Source organism: Neopelma chrysocephalum, unplaced genomic scaffold, assembly GCF_003984885.1.
Source record: "Neopelma chrysocephalum unplaced genomic scaffold, ASM398488v2 Primary Assembly neopelma1_82, whole genome shotgun sequence".
Lineage (NCBI taxonomy): Eukaryota > Metazoa > Chordata > Aves > Passeriformes > Pipridae > Neopelma > Neopelma chrysocephalum.
The window spans coordinates 2,278,949-2,296,186 of NW_020897744.1; the positions used below are offsets into that span (position 1 = coordinate 2,278,949).

The 17,238-nt window shown below is 51.5% G+C and overlaps 2 protein-coding genes and 2 non-coding genes across 4 annotated transcripts; all 4 read left to right on the forward strand.

Moving 5' to 3' along the window:
* POLDIP2 (DNA polymerase delta interacting protein 2) lies at positions 1 to 7,901 on the forward strand. The gene is made up of 11 exons (XM_027690736.1): positions 1 to 184; positions 774 to 855; positions 1,499 to 1,596; positions 2,397 to 2,493; positions 2,938 to 3,013; positions 3,551 to 3,658; positions 3,892 to 4,028; positions 5,056 to 5,082; positions 5,268 to 5,393; positions 5,808 to 5,887; positions 7,425 to 7,901. Exons 1-11 carry the CDS (start codon positions 6 to 8, stop codon positions 7,537 to 7,539), a joined length of 1,125 nt encoding a protein of 374 aa, XP_027546537.1. The 5' UTR covers positions 1 to 5; the 3' UTR covers positions 7,540 to 7,901.
* A 2,700-nt stretch (positions 7,902 to 10,601) lies between these two features.
* Positions 10,602 to 17,211, forward strand: TSR1 (TSR1, ribosome maturation factor). Its single transcript, XM_027690744.1, has 15 exons — positions 10,602 to 10,713; positions 10,789 to 10,892; positions 11,235 to 11,451; positions 11,531 to 11,665; positions 12,453 to 12,880; positions 13,155 to 13,314; positions 13,630 to 13,787; positions 14,083 to 14,279; positions 14,675 to 14,837; positions 15,021 to 15,131; positions 15,444 to 15,576; positions 16,016 to 16,132; positions 16,416 to 16,556; positions 16,679 to 16,753; positions 16,850 to 17,211. Exons 1-15 carry the CDS (start codon positions 10,605 to 10,607, stop codon positions 17,026 to 17,028), a joined length of 2,427 nt encoding a protein of 808 aa, XP_027546545.1. The 5' UTR covers positions 10,602 to 10,604; the 3' UTR covers positions 17,029 to 17,211.
* On the forward strand, positions 14,336 to 14,428 carry LOC113971383. Its single transcript, XR_003535535.1, has one exon. It is a non-coding gene; the product is annotated as a small nucleolar RNA SNORD91 family (small nucleolar RNA).
* LOC113971382 lies at positions 15,639 to 15,731 on the forward strand. Its single transcript, XR_003535534.1, has one exon. It is a non-coding gene; the product is annotated as a small nucleolar RNA SNORD91 family (small nucleolar RNA).
* Positions 17,212 to 17,238: the final 27 nt, after the last annotated feature.

The window sequence follows — 17,238 nt, forward strand, 5'->3', positions numbered from 1 at the left end:
GTGGGATGTCGGGCGGCGCGGCGCGGCGGTACGTGGCGGCGGCGCTGGGCCGGGCTCGGGCCCGCGGGCCGCCCCCGCTCTGGGAGCCGCCCCCCGCCCGCCACCTGCGGGCCCTGGGCACCGGGGCGGGGACCGCGGCGCTCCCACCGCTGCTGTTGCCGCCGCGGAGGCACCTGTCGTCGCGGTGAGGCCTGTGGGGGGTGGTGGTGTTTAGGCCCTGGGCGGGGGGCCGAGGGAGGGTTAGGGGAGGGCAGGGGGTTGTTGGGAGGGGAAACAGGAGGTGAGGGGCTGCGAGGGAGTGCTTGGGAATGGGAGCGATTGGGAAGGGGCTCGAGGCTCGCGGGGGGTGTTTGGTGTGCGGGTTGAGGGGAGGGTTGGGGTGTCGGCGGGTTCGGGAAGGCAGGTCGGGGGGGGGGCCGTGGGGGGTGTTTAGGAATGGGAGTGATTGAGAGGGTGTTCGGGGAACGGGTTGGGGGCTGTTGGGTCGTTGGGGGAAGACTAGGAAGGAGTTGGGCTTGCTGGGGCGGGGATATGGGAAAGGGGATTGGGATAAAGGGACAAGTGGATGGGGATGTGGAGGACAATTGAGAAAGGGGAGACTGGCAAAGGGTGGGGGCAGGAGGTGCATAGTGGGGCTCTCGTGAGGGGGTGTGTGGTACCCGAGGGAGGCACAAGGTGGGAGCAGTGTCTGTGCATCACCCTGGGCTCGGGTGCTGTGTTCCCCTGGCTGGTTCAGCCCCTGCAAACCCTCCAAGCTGCCTCTCTGCTCCAAGGAACCGTCCGGAGGGCAAAGTGCTGGAGACTGTGGGGGTGTTTGAGGCCCCGAAGCAACATGGCAAATATGAGACTGGTCAGGTAAGGGGTTCTGGGGGCAGAGCTGACCCTGGTCGTGCCACAGGGATCAGACAGCCGAGGGATTTCCCGTAAGGAGACTGCTGTAGTATAGCAGAAGGCCAGAAGTTTCACAGCTCAGTGCTCTTTGTCTGTGCTGTGTCTGCAGTTTGTCAGTCATCTGACAATAGCAGGTTGATAAGAATCTGCAGCCAGACACAACAGCTCTACGACATTTGCTCCACTGAGGGTTCTCTCCTTCAGGAATCGGAAGAGACAATCTCTGAATTTAAGAAATAACAATTAAATTTGCCATTTCTGTGCTCACGACTCAAGCTCTATTTCTGAGCAGTCTCTCCCGTATTGGTCTCCTTTCAGCTGCTCTATTAATTACTGATTTAGTCCCCTTTTGTGGGATAGAGATTATGTTGATTTCTCATCCCTGACTGTTTGTGCTTGCTGTTTCTGCTTTAGGTTCTCACAGTGGTGATTCTCCCTGTATCCCCATCCCACGCATTCAAACCCTTTGTAAACATTTCTAGTTTTACCTCAGTTAACAGATCTTTTAAATACTATCAGAAAAGGGCTTTTGGCTTCATGTTTTCTGTTGTATCTATGTTGATTAAAGCTTGCTGTGGGTTTAACTGCAATTATTTGTTCCTTTCAGCTCTTCCTGCACAGTGTGTTTGGCTATCGAGGAATAGTCCTGTTTCCCTGGCAAGCCAGGCTTTATGATCGGGATGTGGCTTCTCCTGTCACAGAAAAGTAAGGATTTGAGAGTTTGTTCTGGCTTATGTTGCTGTTATGTTACGTGTTCATTTTGTAGCAAGTTTCCTGCTTGGGGTAAACAAATGTTTTTAAGGAGGCCAATGGTCTGTTTGCATGAGTGTAAAGTAGGAGAGGTGCTTAAAGAAGAGACATTGCAGGTGTATTAATTTTGTGTTTATTAGAGATGGGATGAAAGTATGTGTGTGTGTGAAGGAAATAAAAAACAATTAAAAATTCATGCTCCTGGCATTTTGTTTAATAAAAAACCCACCCATTTTGAGTTAGCTCCAGGTTCCTGTGTTACAAATTGCAGACTGCTGCTGCTCCTTCTGAAAACTGCCAGTGAGTTGGATTTGTCAGCCTCCTCCCCAGTTTCAACCCATTAGGCCAAGTTCATCCTTCTTGAGTTGCTGTTCAGTTCTCTCCCCTCTTGCATCCCTTTCCCTGTCATGAGATGTGCTGGGAAGGAATAAGGATCAAGCAGGGAGAAAAATCAGAGAGCAGTAGGAATACCCATCCCAGAGAGGGGACTGGACTGAGCAGGAAGAACCTCTGAGCTGTCTGACAACAGAGCTGTTGTGTCTCTGCCAAACACCGTCAGTGTGCATCTTGGCTGATCTGTCTGTAATTGTGTGGGTGGCTGACAAGGATTTGGTTTGGATGGAATCAAATGATTACACACTGTGAAATGTATTTTTTTTTTTTTTAAAATCATTGTTTGTGTATGTGCTTGGTTCTGGTAACAAGAAATTGCTGCAATCCTGCACTTGAGCTCAGAGCTCTGCTTTTCTGTTTAGGAACGAGAATGTGGCAGGCCATGGGTCCAAAGAGGTCAAGGGCAAAACACACACTTACTACCAGGTGTTAATAGATGCCCGGGATTGTCCACATATAGTAAGTAAGGAGTAAACTTGGTATTGAAACTCAAGTGTCTTCTTATATGTGAGTGGATCAGGTGGACAGGCACTGAAAGAAAATGGCTGTGGTGGCTAAATTTGACTAGGACAAATTCGTTCTTCAAGACGTATTTTCCCTGAGAAAGGTACACTGGAATGTCATATTACTGTTTTCTGGATCATGTTTCCCCTTTCCAGCCTCCTTTCCTCATCCTGTTATCATTCCCACTCTGTTGCATGCACATTGTGAATGTGGGTTGCAGCACTGAAAGTGCTCCTCACTTGTTAGTCAGTCTAGAGGAATGAAAAGGAGAGGTGTTCTGAGGTGAATTGGTTAAATAAACATTTCACGCTTTACAAACCACAACAGTAAACTGAAGCAGGGCTGGAAACTGGCCCACAACAATCCACACAGAAAGACATAAGCTTCCCTTTTTCTCAGTCCCAGAGATCACAGACGGAAGCGGTGACGTTCCTGGCAAATCACGACGACAGCAGAGCCCTCTATGCCATCCCAGGTGAGCAAAATCCTCCTTCAGCCTCTGATTGTCGTGAGTGGAGGTCAGAAGAGTTGTCAGTGGTCAGCTCCTGCCAGCAGCAATTCCTACAAGACATTCCTGTTGTGGATTTGTCCATAGTTTAGGGCTGGGCAGGAAACAACAGAGTGACTAAAGTACATGAAGCCCTTTGGAGAGCTGGAAGTTGGGCACTCTGTGATCAGACACAGCTGTGCCTGATTTAATCTCTTGGGATATAGGTCCCATACAAAGTTGCATAGAGGCTGTTCTTTGTTTGGGGCAGTGCAGGCACTTTGCAGGCAGTGTGTGTTTATGACAGGAATCATTCCATGGAGAAATCTCACAGGAGAATGCTGCCAAGGGTTATTGCTGGCCTATTTCCTCCATCCTTGGTTGCAGTCGTGGTATTAGCTTTACCTTCTGCTGACAAAGTCCTTTTCTTACCTTGTCACTGGTGTGATCTGTTTTTCTGCTGGGAGACTTCCGAGCTGCTCTTTTGCTGGGGAAGTTCCAAGGCTTTTGGGGTTTCTTTTTCAGGTTTAGACTATGTAAGCCATGAAGATATCCTTCCCTACAGCTCCACTGATCAAGTGCCCATCCAGCATGAGCTCTTTGAGAGGTTCCTCATGTACGACCAAACAAAAGGTAATTTCTGGCTTCACAGGGAACTCTTCTGAGCCAGATGCTTGAGGTGCTCTGTAACAAGTGCTCAAAACCCATCATCTTGGATATGGTGTAAAAATCATATCTGGTTTGGAGTTTGTTACAGTAAAGCCACCTCTCAATAATTTTTTTAACCTGAAAGGAGTTACTTTGAGGGGAGAGCATGCCAGGTACAGTATTGCCTCTCATAAACTCTCACCTTTCCTTCCCCACAGTCCCACCTTTTGTAGCAAGGGATACTCTATGTGCATGGCAGGAGAAGAACCACCCCTGGCTGGAGCTCTCTGATGTGCACCGAGAAACCACGGAGAACATCCGCGTCACGGTCATCCCTTTCTACATGGGCATGAGGGTAGGTGTGTGCTGCATGTTGGTGTGTTAGTTCTGCCATCTGCTTAACTGACATGTTTTTCTAAGACCAGTTTACTGACTTAGGGTACTTTCTCCTTACTGGAGAAAGGACATTTTAATCACAGTTAATGACAGAAATGACTTTAATCACAGTTGCAATTTCATTCTCATAATGTGCAGCAGAGGTGTGAACAGGAGACTGTTTTGTCACGCATTTTTGGAGGATTTTGGCATTTGGTTGTTATCAGTAGGATGGGAATTACCCTGTAATATTCGGCAGAGCAGTGCTAGCAAGATCTTTAGGAAGGCTTGTGAATTAGTCCTGTACTGCCTCACTCAGAGATGGGCGTGCATGAGGTGGCACCGGGGCCATCTGCCCTGCAAGGACAGACACATCTGTTATCCTGCCCACTGATGGGCTGTGGGTGTCTGCCTGTTTCCTGGCTCCAGTGTGGGTTAAAGGGTTTGGCTGAAGCCTTCTGGATTTAGCTGATAACCATATGCTCTTTATAGCATAAAGAGCACACTTCATGTGGACCATCCGAAATAATGAGGCTTCAACAGACTCCTGAGTGGGAGGGCTGGGAATTCCCCCAGAGGTTTGATTTCTGAGCACAGCTGCCAGGGACTCCATGCCATGGCAGATGGACATTTTGGTGTGGATTTGCAACTTCTGTGGAGCCCAACTGATGTTTGTCCTAACCTTGTCAGAAAAACAGGTGCCTGAAGGCAAGGAAACGGGTGTTTCTAGATCTGTAGAAAGTGCGTAATTAACATGGAGCTCAACCCTGGGTTGTCACGAGATCCTTGCAAATCTCCCACCTCATGATTACATGTGTAGAGCAGAGCCAGTGCCAGGCTATGCTGATGGATGGCCTCGGAGAGCAGCTGTCTGTGCTCATGTGAGTTGTCTGCATCAACCTGGCACGGAGCAAGAGCCCCTGTGCTGGTGCTATGCTGACAGCTGAAGAGGTTTTGGCACCGCGTGTCGAAGGGCAGCTTCTAAAGTCTTTTGTTTCTTTTGACAGGAAGCCCAGAATTCCCATGTCTACTGGGTAAGTGCCTTTTGTTTCACGGAGCAGCTAAAGGGAAGGAGTTTATTTGCTGTGGCATCATTGCTGTGTGATAAGCTCTGAGGGAGAGTAGCCCTCGCCTGGCAACTGTTTCCCAGTATCGGCTGTGGGTTATCACCTGGCTGCAGCTGATTCCAGTCCTTGACAGCAGTCTTTCTTCTGTCCAGTGGCGCTACTGTATTCGCTTGGAGAACCTTGACAGTGAAGTGGTTCAGCTCCGAGAGCGGCACTGGAGGATATTTAGCTTGTCTGGCACCTTGGAAACGGTCCGGGGCCGTGGTGTTGTAGGAAGGGTAAGTATCATGCAGCCTTTTTTTTGGGAAGCACAGCCCTTTGCTGGAGCCCTCTCGGTCGGTTGGGTTGATTTGCCAGTAAATTGCTTAGTGGGCAGTGGAAATAGATGGAATGGGAAACTGGCAGTGAAAAGAGTCACAAGCTTTTCGTCTGTTGTTAAGTCTGCATGAACCAAAACTTCACACTGAGTATTAGAGAATGATCCTAAATGACTGGTGATGGGAAAACTGGAATAATAACAGGATTCTGGCACTGCTCACTGGGCGAGTTGTTTGCTGTGTAATTGGTAGTGGTGCTGAGGTGTGGGTCTCTGGGTTTGTTTTTTTTTTCATGCTATATAAATTTCCTGTTGATACCTGTCTTTAGAATATTAAGATTTGTTGCTGATGCCCAGTGGTCTTCTGTCTCCTCAGGAGCCAGTTCTGTCCAAAGAACAGCCAGCATTTCAGTACAGCAGTCACGTCTCCCTGCAGGCTTCCAGTGGTCACATGTGGTAAGAAGCCCTTATTACTGAAGGAGTGTTTTAGATGTAGGACCTCACAGTGGTGAGCTTTGCAGCCTGGAGTTGTGGCTGAAAGCTGTGTGGAAGCGGACTGGATGGGACATATTTAGTAGCTAAAATTTGATGAGCTTCTCTCCAGTTGGATTCTGGTTAGTGATAAGATGATCTGTTGATTCTCTGCACCAGGAGGGGTTCTAGGCTAATTTATTCTCCTTCTGTGGTCTGTACTAGACTGGATTTGAAGATATGAATCAATTCTCTATCATCTTCTGCTGTAGTCAGCTTCTGTCCCTTTCACTCCATGATGCAGGAAGCAAGGCCTCGTGCTGGTGATTCCCTTGGCAGCAGGGATGTGGGTACTGGTATCCTCTCTCCTGGGAAAGGACTGGGCTTTAACTCTATCCCTATACAGTTCTGTTTCCACAAGGAATTGGCATGCAAGGTTTTTCCCAGTGTAGACCAGATAAGGCCTTCAGTCTAACTGGTTTTCAAGCCTCCTCTTCTGTGAGAGCAGGTAGGGAAGTGCTCAGCAGAGCTGTTCTTTCCCTGTGGCACAGGGTTAAAGCAATTTCCCTTTATTTGCATTTTGGCTGTGTTAGCACATTTAGTGTCAGCTCTCTGTGGACAAGGAATGCACAGACACCTCTTGCCTTCTGTATGACAGGTCTTTCTGGTGTGCATTTTTTAATCTGCTTCAGAGTTAAGCTGCCTCTGAGTTGGGAAAAGCAAGAGAGCAGCTCTTTGCATGTAGTATATACTCTGGTTTGCCATGTCAAGCATTTTGAATTGCCTGAATGCATGCCCTGGGAAATGAAACCAGATGATCTAGTAGTTTTTTCCCTCCTGCACACTTTCTGAAGAGAAAGAGGCAAAGGTTCTGTAGCTCAGAAGCTGCTCAGCTTGATTTCTGGTGTTCAGTTGTGTTCTCTCTGTCTTGAGAACCTATTGGTTTATCCCCATGATCCTTGTGCCCATATCACGTCCTGCAGTACAGTCATCTGTTGTTCAGAGCAGTAAACAAATTCGTTGCACAAGGACAGGCTGGTTCAATTCTGAAATGCAAAGCAGAAGCTATTCCAAATTACATCCGTGATGGGATTTCTTGTTGTCACAGATGCCTTAACAAGTGGAGCTTCTGCCAAGGAATACAAATCTGAACTTACATGTAATCAGTTTGTAAAAATAACTTGGATGGTTCTGTCTCCTGTGGAGTGGGAGTTGGGTGAACACCACTGCAGGTGCATGGAAGGTACTTGCCTCCTATGGGCTGCAATCATCACAGCTTGTGCAGGAAATGTGTTTTAGAGATGTGATGTGAAACCACCCAGGAGTCCTCAATAAATGAGTCATCTTGGCAGCGGATGTTCCTGCTGCTGAACCCGTGTCCTTGCTGCTGGACCAGCCTTGCAGACAAACCCTCAGAGTCCCTAGCACAGGATATGGAAGAGCTCATGTCTTACCTTCTTGCTGATGCTTCCTAGATGTGTTTGTCCCTGGCCTCAGTGTGATCTCTGCCATTATTTTGCAGGGGTACTTTTCGATTTGAGAGGCCTGATGGCTCCCACTTTGATGTCCGAATCCCACCCTTTTCTCTGGAAAGCAACAAAGACGAGAAGACCCCTCCCTCCGGCCTTCACTGGTAGATCAGAGCGAGTGCTGAGACCCACAGAGGCCTGTGTGTGTTGTAGACCTTTGCCTCCCCATTTATGCTGCAGCCAAGAACACGAAGCTTTTAAACATTTTAAACCATTTTTGTTTTAACTGTTGTCTGATGGGGAGGCTTTTTGGAACTTTAATACTGGCTCTCTCAGGCTGCTTGTAAAACGTAAGCTGTGTTACAGGTAACCCTTCCCTTTGTGGCACCTGCTGGGGTTGGAGCTGGGGGATGTAGATGGTGCTGCTGCAGAAGAACTGGCCCCCCTCGGCAGGCCTGGACCCTTTCCAATGTGTTGTGACTTCTCTGCAATGTGAGGTTTCTCTAATAAACTGGCCCTTCCAGTTGCAACCAGTCTTCCTTCATAAACCAAGGCCTTGGCTTTGCATCCAGCCTGTCCCAGCTTGTTGCTCCCCAACGTGGAGTCAGCCCAAAGTTCTTGCCGCTTCAGAAGGCAGCAGTGAGGCTGTTCTAGGGAGCAGGAATGTGAGCTCAGCATCCCTGCAGTGCAGCTGCTTTTTGGGATTCAGCCAGGGCTGGAGCAGCCAGTGAGCTCCACTCCTCATGGCACTGGGCTGTGTGCTGTGATGTGAAGCCTGTTTTTTTGGACAAGAGAGTGCAGAGGGGACAAGGTGGGTGACAGGTGGTGCTGAGCAGGTGCTGTCACAGTGTCCTGTGTGTGGTGACCACCAGGCTGCATTTTATGATGGTACAAGAGAGCTAAAGGGAGCCCTCCCCCTGCCAGGGCTTGCCTTGCTGCAGGGATTTGTATCCTAGCTGCTGGGAGAGTTCTTCCCTGCTCACACTGTGACTGTGTCCATATTTCCTTGGTTGTTTCTGCTTTGAGAGGAAGAACTTGTTTTCACTTGCAGTGCTGTCAGCCTCGGTGAGGTAGTGCTTGGCTTTCTGCTCCTCTTTTCTCGGGTTGTGATTTTCTGGTAGTGTGTGTGAAGGGCCCTGCAGAACTGTGCAGATCACTGTAAGCCTATGATATATGGATGTTAGGGAATTATTACACATGAAGGGCCAAATCCACAGTGCAAGTCAGGTGTTGGCTCTTCTTACGAGCTCGAGCAGCTCTCAGGAGCTTTGAGGATTGCAGATATCTGGAGAGGTATCAGCCTTTGTGGTGGGACCCTTCTGGCTGTCTCTGGGCGTCCAGGCATCTGGGTGACTCACAGGGGCAGAGGGCTTTGTGGTAGTCCTAAGCAGGAAGTTTCCAACCTTGCTCCTTCCCCTGGTCTTGCTCAAATGACAAGGTATAACTTAACTCATGGGATGTTTTTCTTGATTTAGAAGTATCTTAGTTATTCCCTCTTCCCCCACGTCCCCTCTAAGCAGCCTCTTTGCATTTGGCTCTGCAAGGCAGAGCTGTAGCACTGCTGTGGGCTGTCTTGGCTGATGGACAAACAGCCTTGACAGTGGGAGAGATTCTCATGCTCTCTCACAGCCAGCAGATTCCTGGGTAGAGAGACTTAATACTATAGTGTTTATCTGTCATTGGTCTCCTTATTTTGTGTCTTCCTTCTCTCAGGTAGTACAAGCTAATATTTAGAATTTGAAAGGTTTAAACAGACGGTCTGCTTTTAAGGGTAGCAAAGGATCCCTGAAGACCAACCCACAGCTGACATGATCATGACATGATCAGTCATCCTGATTTCCTCATAGGAGGAAAAGGGGCGGGGGGAAAATGCCTCAAGTTCAGAGGCAGCAGGGATTTGCAGGAACCTGCTCTTTCCCTCCCATGCAGTTGCTCAGTCGGGGTGGGAGTAGCAGCTGCTCTGCCTTTCCCTCGGGTTGCTCCAGCTTTACTGGCAATTGCAACACCACTGTCAATGTTTAACCCTGCTGCTCACCCGCGTGTTTCTGGGGTGCTGTGGCCCTAATGCTTCCCGTAACAAGCAGAGAGCTGTTATCCCTACAGGATGGAGTAGTCCTTGGGCAGGGGCTCTGGCAGGGCCAGCCTTGGCAGCTGTGAGGTGCCCATGAGTGTCTTTGGTGTGATATGCCCCCGAGGCTGGGGAGGGCTGAGGCCTCTGCCTAGGAGCAGACATTCCTGGCTGGATAATGATTGGCAAGACCGAGGTCACCAGCGCTGCCAGTAACAGACGGGTGAGGCACGGTAGGAATGTTTCTGCTCTATCGGTCTTTGCGGAGTGGGCAGCGCCGACCTGCCTGGGAGCCTGGGTGCCGTGCCAGGGGCTTGGCAGGGCCTTTTCTCAACTGCTTCATCCCTCAGGCCCCTTCCCGGAGCGCTGTCCCTCTCTGTGTAAATACCTCTGTACAAAGAACCAACCAATAAAGCGCTGAAGGAATGGCTCTGGCTCACGGCTCTCATTGCCCCGCGGCACTACAGGCACCAACCCCGCTCCCCTCTCCTCTGATACCAAAGAGCAGCAGAAACAAACTTCTCAACACCAATTTGTAGATGTTAAAAAGGGGATTCCTCTTTATTCAGCGTGCTGGACGTTCGGAGGATAGCTCCTCTAATCGGAACGTGCCGAGTGACACGGACAGGGCTTTTTATTACACATACTGTTTACATGTTCATTAGGTATTCTCCTTTACTTAATACATATTCATTAGTTTGTTTTACATAACCACCCTTCTTTAGGAAAGTCCTTTGGTCCTTCCGGGTCTTCCTCGTCGTCTTGACTTCAGCGCTGGCTCAGGCACAGCGTCATTGTGCTTCACCCCCAAAACCTGCAACGTTTGTTCTTTATTTTATCTGGGCACACAGAGCTTAGTTTACGTCCGGTTTGTTCGAGTTACATCCCTCATCTGTCTAACTCTCGAGGACTTATTGTAAGATTACATTGTTCCTTATTTGGGCATTCCGGGGTACTGTGAGTGAAGTTTCTATTTCTCCTATCACCTCCCCTTCCCGTGGCTCGCCCCGTGCCCTCTCCCGGGGAATCCGTCTGTCCCGAGGGGTGGGAGGGTGTCTATCCCGGGAGTCCCTCCCCTCTATCTCCCCCGTCCCTCCCTCTCGCCACCACGTGAGTCGGTGCGGGGCTCCCGGCGCGCCGGAAGTGACGCGGCGGCCGCGTGGGGATGGTAATGGTGATGGCGGCGGGCGCGCACCGGCCCGGGCCGCTGAAGCAGCAGAACAAGGCGCACAAGGGCGGCAAGCACAGCGGCTCCTCGCAGCGCCGCGCCGGAGGTGAGCTCCCCGTCTCCGCGGGACAAGCTCCCCGCCGGCCCCCGGCCCTCCTGACCGTTCTCCCTCCCCCCGCAGGCCGCGTCCCCGTCAAGGCCCAGCCCCGCCGGCGGCTCCGCGACCTCAGCAGGGTAGACCGGCGGCACCAGGCGCTGCAGCTCCGCCGGCAGCGCAAGGAGGCGGTGAGGGGCCCCCGGGGGGACCGGGCGGGTGGGGCTGGTTGCGGGGCTGTGGGTGGAGCAGGGAGCGGGTCGGTTCGGGTGTTTGCCGGAGGGGGGTTGGAGTGGGGCCGGTGCGGGTCTCGATGTGGGTGATGGAACTGAGCCAATTTGGGCATTTTTGGGAAGATGAGGAGCTGTGCCAGGGAAAGGAGTGGGTGCCTGAGCCAGTTCTGTTCGGGGCAAGCGGAGCATTACTGGACCAAGCGGTTTCGGGTGGAGGTGTGGAATCTGTTCTTGATCCGTGGAGGCGGGACAGGAGCTGGGCTGTGGGCTGGGACTGATGCTCTGCAGTGGTGCCCGCAGGTGCTGGCAGAGAAGCGGAGCCTGGGCAGCAGGGATGGGCCCCCGCACCTCGTGGTTGTGGTGCAGCTGCACAGCAGGGCTGCAGCCCAGGACAGCCTCCGGCTGCTGCAAAGCCAGGACTCGGCCGTGGTCCGTGCAGATGAGGGGAGAGCTGGTGCCTTTGCCCTCCTCTGCCCTCGGCTCAAGCAGCGCTGGCGCTTTGTCACAGCACAGGCAGGTGAGGAAGCGCAGCTGTGGGTCGGGCTCTTGGCTCCACACCCCTGGCAGCCCCAGTAAAGGAGATGTTCTGTGTGCAGGGGACCTTCATGCTGTCTTAGACCTTGCCAAGGTCGCTGACTCCCTCCTGTTCATCCTGGACCCTGTAGATGGCTGGGACAGTGCAGGGGAGCACTGCCTGTCCTGCCTCTTCGCACAGGGACTCCCTAGTTATGGTGAGTGAGCCAGTAATGTTGAGGGGTTTGGGGTGGTGGTGGAGGTACTTGATGGGGATTTGCTGTTGCAGTGATTAAAAACTCCACCTGTTAATAGGCTATCACAGGTCCTTGATCTGTTTCTGAGCATAGATCAGTTGGGTGAATGCCATGCTCGTGGTGCCTTTTTGTGTTACTCCGTGGTGGGGGAGTACTGGAGATAAAAGGGTGTTGTGGGTTGAGGCCTCTGGGTGTGTGGTGGTGTCAGCACTGTGATGGTTATGAAAGTGTGCAGAGCTAAGGGATTCAGGCACTTTCTTGCTAAATTCAGTTCTTGTGCCCTTATCTCCAGGGTCTCATTTGATCTCAGAATCTTATTTCTGAAGACAGGTTTTCTGTCTGAGATGTTCTTTTGACTGTGTGAATCACATAGGGTTGGAAGGGAACCCCCCTGTCAAGGCAGGGTCACCTAAAGCAGGTGACACAAAAACGCATCCAGGTGGGTTTGGAATGTCTCCAGACAGAGAGACTCCACACTCTCCCTGGGCAGCGTGTTCCAGTGCTCTGCCACTCTCCATGGAAAGAAGTTCCTCCTCATGTTGAGGTGGAAGTTCTTGTGTTTTTAGTTTATAGTCATTGTTTCTTGTCCTGTCACTGAGCACCACTGAAAAGAGCAAAACTGCCATTGCACCTTGGGGTGCAAATCTGGTTATTTGGGTTGCTGATACCTGAGTGTTTGTCTTTATTTGGTAAAAGGGGCATAAGAAGGTTTACGACGTGATCCTGAGCTCTGTTCTCTGCTCGGCAGCTCTTGCTGTCCCAGGGGGCACCGACTTGCCCCCTAAGAAGCGGATAGATGCCAGAAAGAAGCTTGCCAAAGCCACTGAGAAGCGCTTTCCCGAGGCCAAGCTGTTCCCCCTGAACACGGAGCAGGAATCCTCGCTGCTGCTGAGGCACCTCAGCACCCAGAAGCAGCGGCACCTCGCGTTCCGGGACCGGCGCGCTCACCTGCTCGCCTACGCTGCAGAGTTTGTCCCTGGTCAGGAGAGCAACCTGGTTGGGACCCTGAAGGTGTCTGGCTTTGTCCGGGGACAGACCCTCAATGTGAACAGCCTGGTGCACATTGTGGGGCATGGAGATTTCCAGGTCAGCCAGGTGGATGCTCCCCCTGACCCCCTCTGTTTGAACCCCCGCGTGGTTAAAGGACAGAAGAGGAGCCAGGACATGGAAATACAGGTAGGTGTGGGGCCAAGGGCTTTGCCAGTCCTGTTAGAACACGAGGTTTCTAAACTTCCATGGGGAAAATACAACCGGGTGTATGTGGGCAAGGAGAGGGGAAAGAGAGTTGTATCTGTGTTGTGCTGCAGGGCTGAGGTTCCTTGCCTGCTGCATGTAATGAGCGTTATGGCACGACATAATGAATGTGATTCTGAAAGGAGTTTACTTGAGACGGATTGCAGAGCTTTAACTAGGTGTGTTCAGAGTTGGGAACTCTGCTCTTGCTCTTCAGGAGGACCCTGTAAATGGTACTGATGAGATGGAGGAGGATGTTAAAGTCCTGATGAAGGCAGATCCAAGCAAGCAGGAGTCTTTGCAGTCAGAAGTGGTTCCCGATCCAATGGAAGGGGAGCAGACATGGCCTACTGAAGAAGAACTGCAAGAAGCAGAGGGTGTGTAGCAGCAATAGTTCTGTATCTTTTCCTTGTTGCTGTTAAGAGGGTTGTCAGAAACCTCTGTCACCAGGATGGCTCTGAAGAAACATCCTATTCGGAAGTCCAGGGCTTCCATTCCTAGTTCCATCACCTGACCAGCAGGCTGTGTGGTTTGCCTGGGAAGTTAGCAGGGTTACATTTTGGCTGTCCTGACAAATTCTGTGTTGGGAAGTAGCAGTTGTGGTTTAGATCTGATCTTGCCTGTCCTGGTGCAAATGTTGCTGAGGGGAAGGAGCATTGTTCCTGTATTAACCACTGGTGGGAATCCTACAGATTCTCTGAAGGCAGACAGGAGGGTGGTGAAGGTCCCCAAAGGCACATCCAAGTACCAGGCTGCCTGGATTGTGGATGATGAAGAAGAAGGCAGTGAGAAAGACGATGACGAAGATGATGACATTGATGATGATCTGATGGAAGAGGCAGTTTCCCAGGTACGTCCAAGAGCTGATAGTACAGGTGATCTCCAGGGTATTATTGCATATTCTAGGACAGTCCTGTCCTTCCAGCTTGCTCCATGCAAGGGCATGACGCAGAGCCAGGACTTGCCTGGATTTCCACAGTTAAATCTCTCATGTGTATCATGGTACATCTTTGGCCTGTTAGACACCAAACTGAGGGGCTGGGGTCTCTTTGGGGTCACAAATCACACAGTGTGAGCACACACATGGGGTTTCAGTGCTGCATGGACAGCTCTGTGCTCACGGGCTCTGTGCTGCCCTGTGTCAGGAGGGGGAAAGCAGTGAGGAGGAGGCTGGAGACGAGCAGAGCGAGACCATGACCGTTTCCGAGTGCTTGCGGGACGACCAGTACGATGAGAAGATGGAGGAAGATGAACAGATGCTGGAGAGATACAAACAGGAGAGAATGGATGAAATGTTTCCAGATGAGGTGGATACACCACGTGACGTACCTGCCAGAGTCAGGTAACAACTGGGATGCTTTCCAGAGGAGCTGAAAGGTGCCTTTCTGTCTGGTTTGGTGAGGAAGCCTATGATGTCTTAGCCGTGGTGTCTGAACCTGGCTGAAGGACTCTTGTGAAGACTCACTCTTAGGCTCTGAGGCTTCCAGGGCAGGCACTAGTTGGGGACAGCAGGGGGGCCTGGGCAGCTCCCTGCAGCAGGGAGAGCTGGGTCCTGGGCTGGGAGTGGGAGGAGGGTGGCCCTGATGCAAGGGCAGGTTATTTAGGGAGTTGGCTGTTGTTTTTAGTGCTCTCTGCACTAAGATCTTTCCTGAGGGTTAGTGTTTGCTTTGCTATCTCAGGAGGTGATGGCCACACACCTCCACTGGTGAAGGTTTGTCTTTCCTATTTGTTCTCTAGGTTCCAGAAGTACAGGGGATTGAAAAGCTTCCGGACTTCCCCATGGGACCCCAAAGAGAACCTTCCAAGGGATTATGCCAGGATTTTCCAGTTCCAGGACTTCTCCCGAACCAGAAAGCACCTCTTACGTCAAATAGAGAAAGAGGAGACTGAAGGAGCCTTGGTAACTCCCTTTTGCTGATCTCTTTCCCTACAGGAATGACTTAATCAGGGAGGTGGTTCATAGCACGCAGCCCTAAGATCAGATGATGATGTTCTCCTGAATTCCCTCCCTAACTCAGGCACATCTTACTTCTGGCACTTTTTTGGTTGAGAAAAATATTCTCAACTGATCCTCTGTTGGCAGGTGGGCTGGTACATTACACTTCATGTCTGCAATGTCCCTGTCTCGGTGATGGAGAGCTTCAAGGAAGGGAAACCCCTAGTCCTGTTCTCGCTGCTCCCCCACGAACAAAAGGTGACTGTATGACCCTGCTGATAGCTTGTAGGTGTGCAGCTCCTTGGGATTCCCTCGGGTTGGAGGGGGTCTGGGCTGAAACCTCCTTGCATTGCTCACGTTTCAAAGTAGAGAATTCCCTTTGGTCAGAGCAGGCAGAAGCTGCCTGGTGGGTTTAGCATGGAGTGTCTGAGCTTGGCACTGGGGACCAGTGATGCTTCGGGAAGCCATTCTCAAAGACATTCATGTCTGCTGCAATGTCCTGCTGCTTTCTGCTGTGCACCATTGCCTGCCAGCCCTGCCATCAGCCCCTCACTGTGCTGCCTCTTGCAGATGTCTGTGTTGAATTTCCTGGTGCATCGGCGTCCGAGCAACACGGAGCCAGTGAGAGCCAAGGAGGAGCTGATCTTCCACTGTGGGTTCAGACGCTTCCGAGCATCCCCCCTGTTCTCCCAGCACACCTCAGGTTTGTGAGGGACTGGTGGGCTGGGCACAGGTACACCAGGAGGTGGGGCTGGGGATTCTGGGGCAGGAAGCCAGTGATGTTTTAGCCATGGTGTCTGAACCTGGCTGAAGGATTCTTGTGAAGACTCACTCTTAGGCTCTGAGGCTTCCAGGGCAGGTACTAAATCGTGGGGAGTGGAAGGGCTTGGGTCAGGTGGCTCACTGGTCCAGGCGGCTCACTGGTCCAGGCAAGGTGGTGGCAGACTCCACACAGTGAACTGGTAGTTCAGAGGAGCACCTTTTTTTTCCCAGATGCTCTGTGCCAGCAGTGGAGGGGTGTTTGTCACTTCTTTTTCTAAGGTGCAGAGCCTATTTCCCGGGGAAGAATGGGCTCAGTGGAGTTTCCCAGAGCTCTGAGGATTGCTGTCAGCTTGAACTTGATCATTGCTGTTCTGTCCTAGCTGATAAACACAAGCTGGAGCGTTTCCTGCGCCCGGATGCTGCCGTGGTGGTGACCGTTTATGCTCCCATCACTTTCCCTCCTGCCTCAGTGCTGCTTTTTAAACAGAGAAGTAACGGTAAGTTGATAAATGCTGAGGATGCGGTGTCTGGGAAACAAACGTTAGCAGACTGTTCCCAACCCCTGCTTACAAGTGCATCTCTCCAGAAAGTATGACTTGAAAAAGCTGTCCCTTTCCTGCTGTTTGAGAAGATAAGCCCAGTCTCCATCCCCATTATCACATTTGTCTGTCCCTGCTGTGGGGTTGCTCCAGGCCTGGAACCCTTTGGAGAAGGGGGTTGTGGTGGGGGAGGCAGTGATGGAGGCACCTGCCCCAGTGCAGTGGTGGCTCTGCCTTGCAGGAATGCAGGACCTCATTGCCACGGGCTCTCTGCTCTCCGTGGACCCCGACAGAATCGTCATCAAGCGGCTGGTGCTCAGTGGCCACCCCTTCAAGATCTTCACCAAGACGGCTGTCGTGCGGTACATGTTCTTTAACAGAGGTATGGCTTTGTCTCTGTGGTGGGAAGAGGGGATGTGGAGGCAGAACCCCTGCTCCTGTGGAAGCAGTTGTGTTGGTGCAGCCCAGCCTGTTCCTCACTCGCCTGTCATGTTTGATCTCCAGAGGATGTGATGTGGTTTAAGCCTGTGGAGCTGAGGACAAAGTGGGGACGTAGGGGACACATCAAGGAGCCATTAGGTAGGTTTGATCCTGTATTTATCTCTGTGTTTTGGGATGATGGTGTGGTTCTTCTGGGCAGGAGACTGCTAATGGCCTCTTCTGCTCTCTGCCTAGGGACCCATGGCCACATGAAGTGCCACTTTGATGGACAGCTCAAGTCCCAGGACACGGTGCTGCTGAACCTCTACAAGCGTGTTTTTCCTAAATGGACTTATGACCCCCATGTTCCGGACCCTGTGCCATGGGTGAGGAGTGAGAGTGCACTGCCAGAGCAGGAGGTGGAAATGGAATGAGTCTCCAGCATGGCTGGAGTTTGTGCCTTGGCTTCCTGGATGCTGTTCTTGCCTGTGCAGTGAGGACAGTACTGATGCCTTGGACGTGTTACTGCTGGGGTCTGTAACAGGGGCAGCTGTCTCGCCAGCTGCTGCTCAGGTACCAGCTATAGCTATTTATTTTAATGGAAAATGTCAAAAATATTTAAGTGCCTTTGTCTTGGTGGTGGC

Excerpts from the sequence above, each read along its gene's own strand:
- TSR1 (XM_027690744.1), top strand. The coding sequence starts at position 10,605 with ATGGTAATGGTGATGGCGGCGGGCGCGCACCGGCCCGGGCCGCTGAAG. Across the intron at positions 10,893-11,234 it reads GCCGGCAGCGCAAGGAGGCG|GTGCTGGCAGAGAAGCGGAG; the intron begins GTGAGGGGCCCC and ends TGGTGCCCGCAG. Across the intron at positions 16,557-16,678 it reads GTACATGTTCTTTAACAGAG|AGGATGTGATGTGGTTTAAG; the intron begins GTATGGCTTTGT and ends TTTGATCTCCAG.
- POLDIP2 (XM_027690736.1), top strand. The coding sequence starts at position 6 with ATGTCGGGCGGCGCGGCGCGGCGGTACGTGGCGGCGGCGCTGGGCCGG. Across the intron at positions 5,083-5,267 it reads AGAATTCCCATGTCTACTGG|TGGCGCTACTGTATTCGCTT; the intron begins GTAAGTGCCTTT and ends TCTTCTGTCCAG. Across the intron at positions 5,394-5,807 it reads GCCGTGGTGTTGTAGGAAGG|GAGCCAGTTCTGTCCAAAGA; the intron begins GTAAGTATCATG and ends CTGTCTCCTCAG.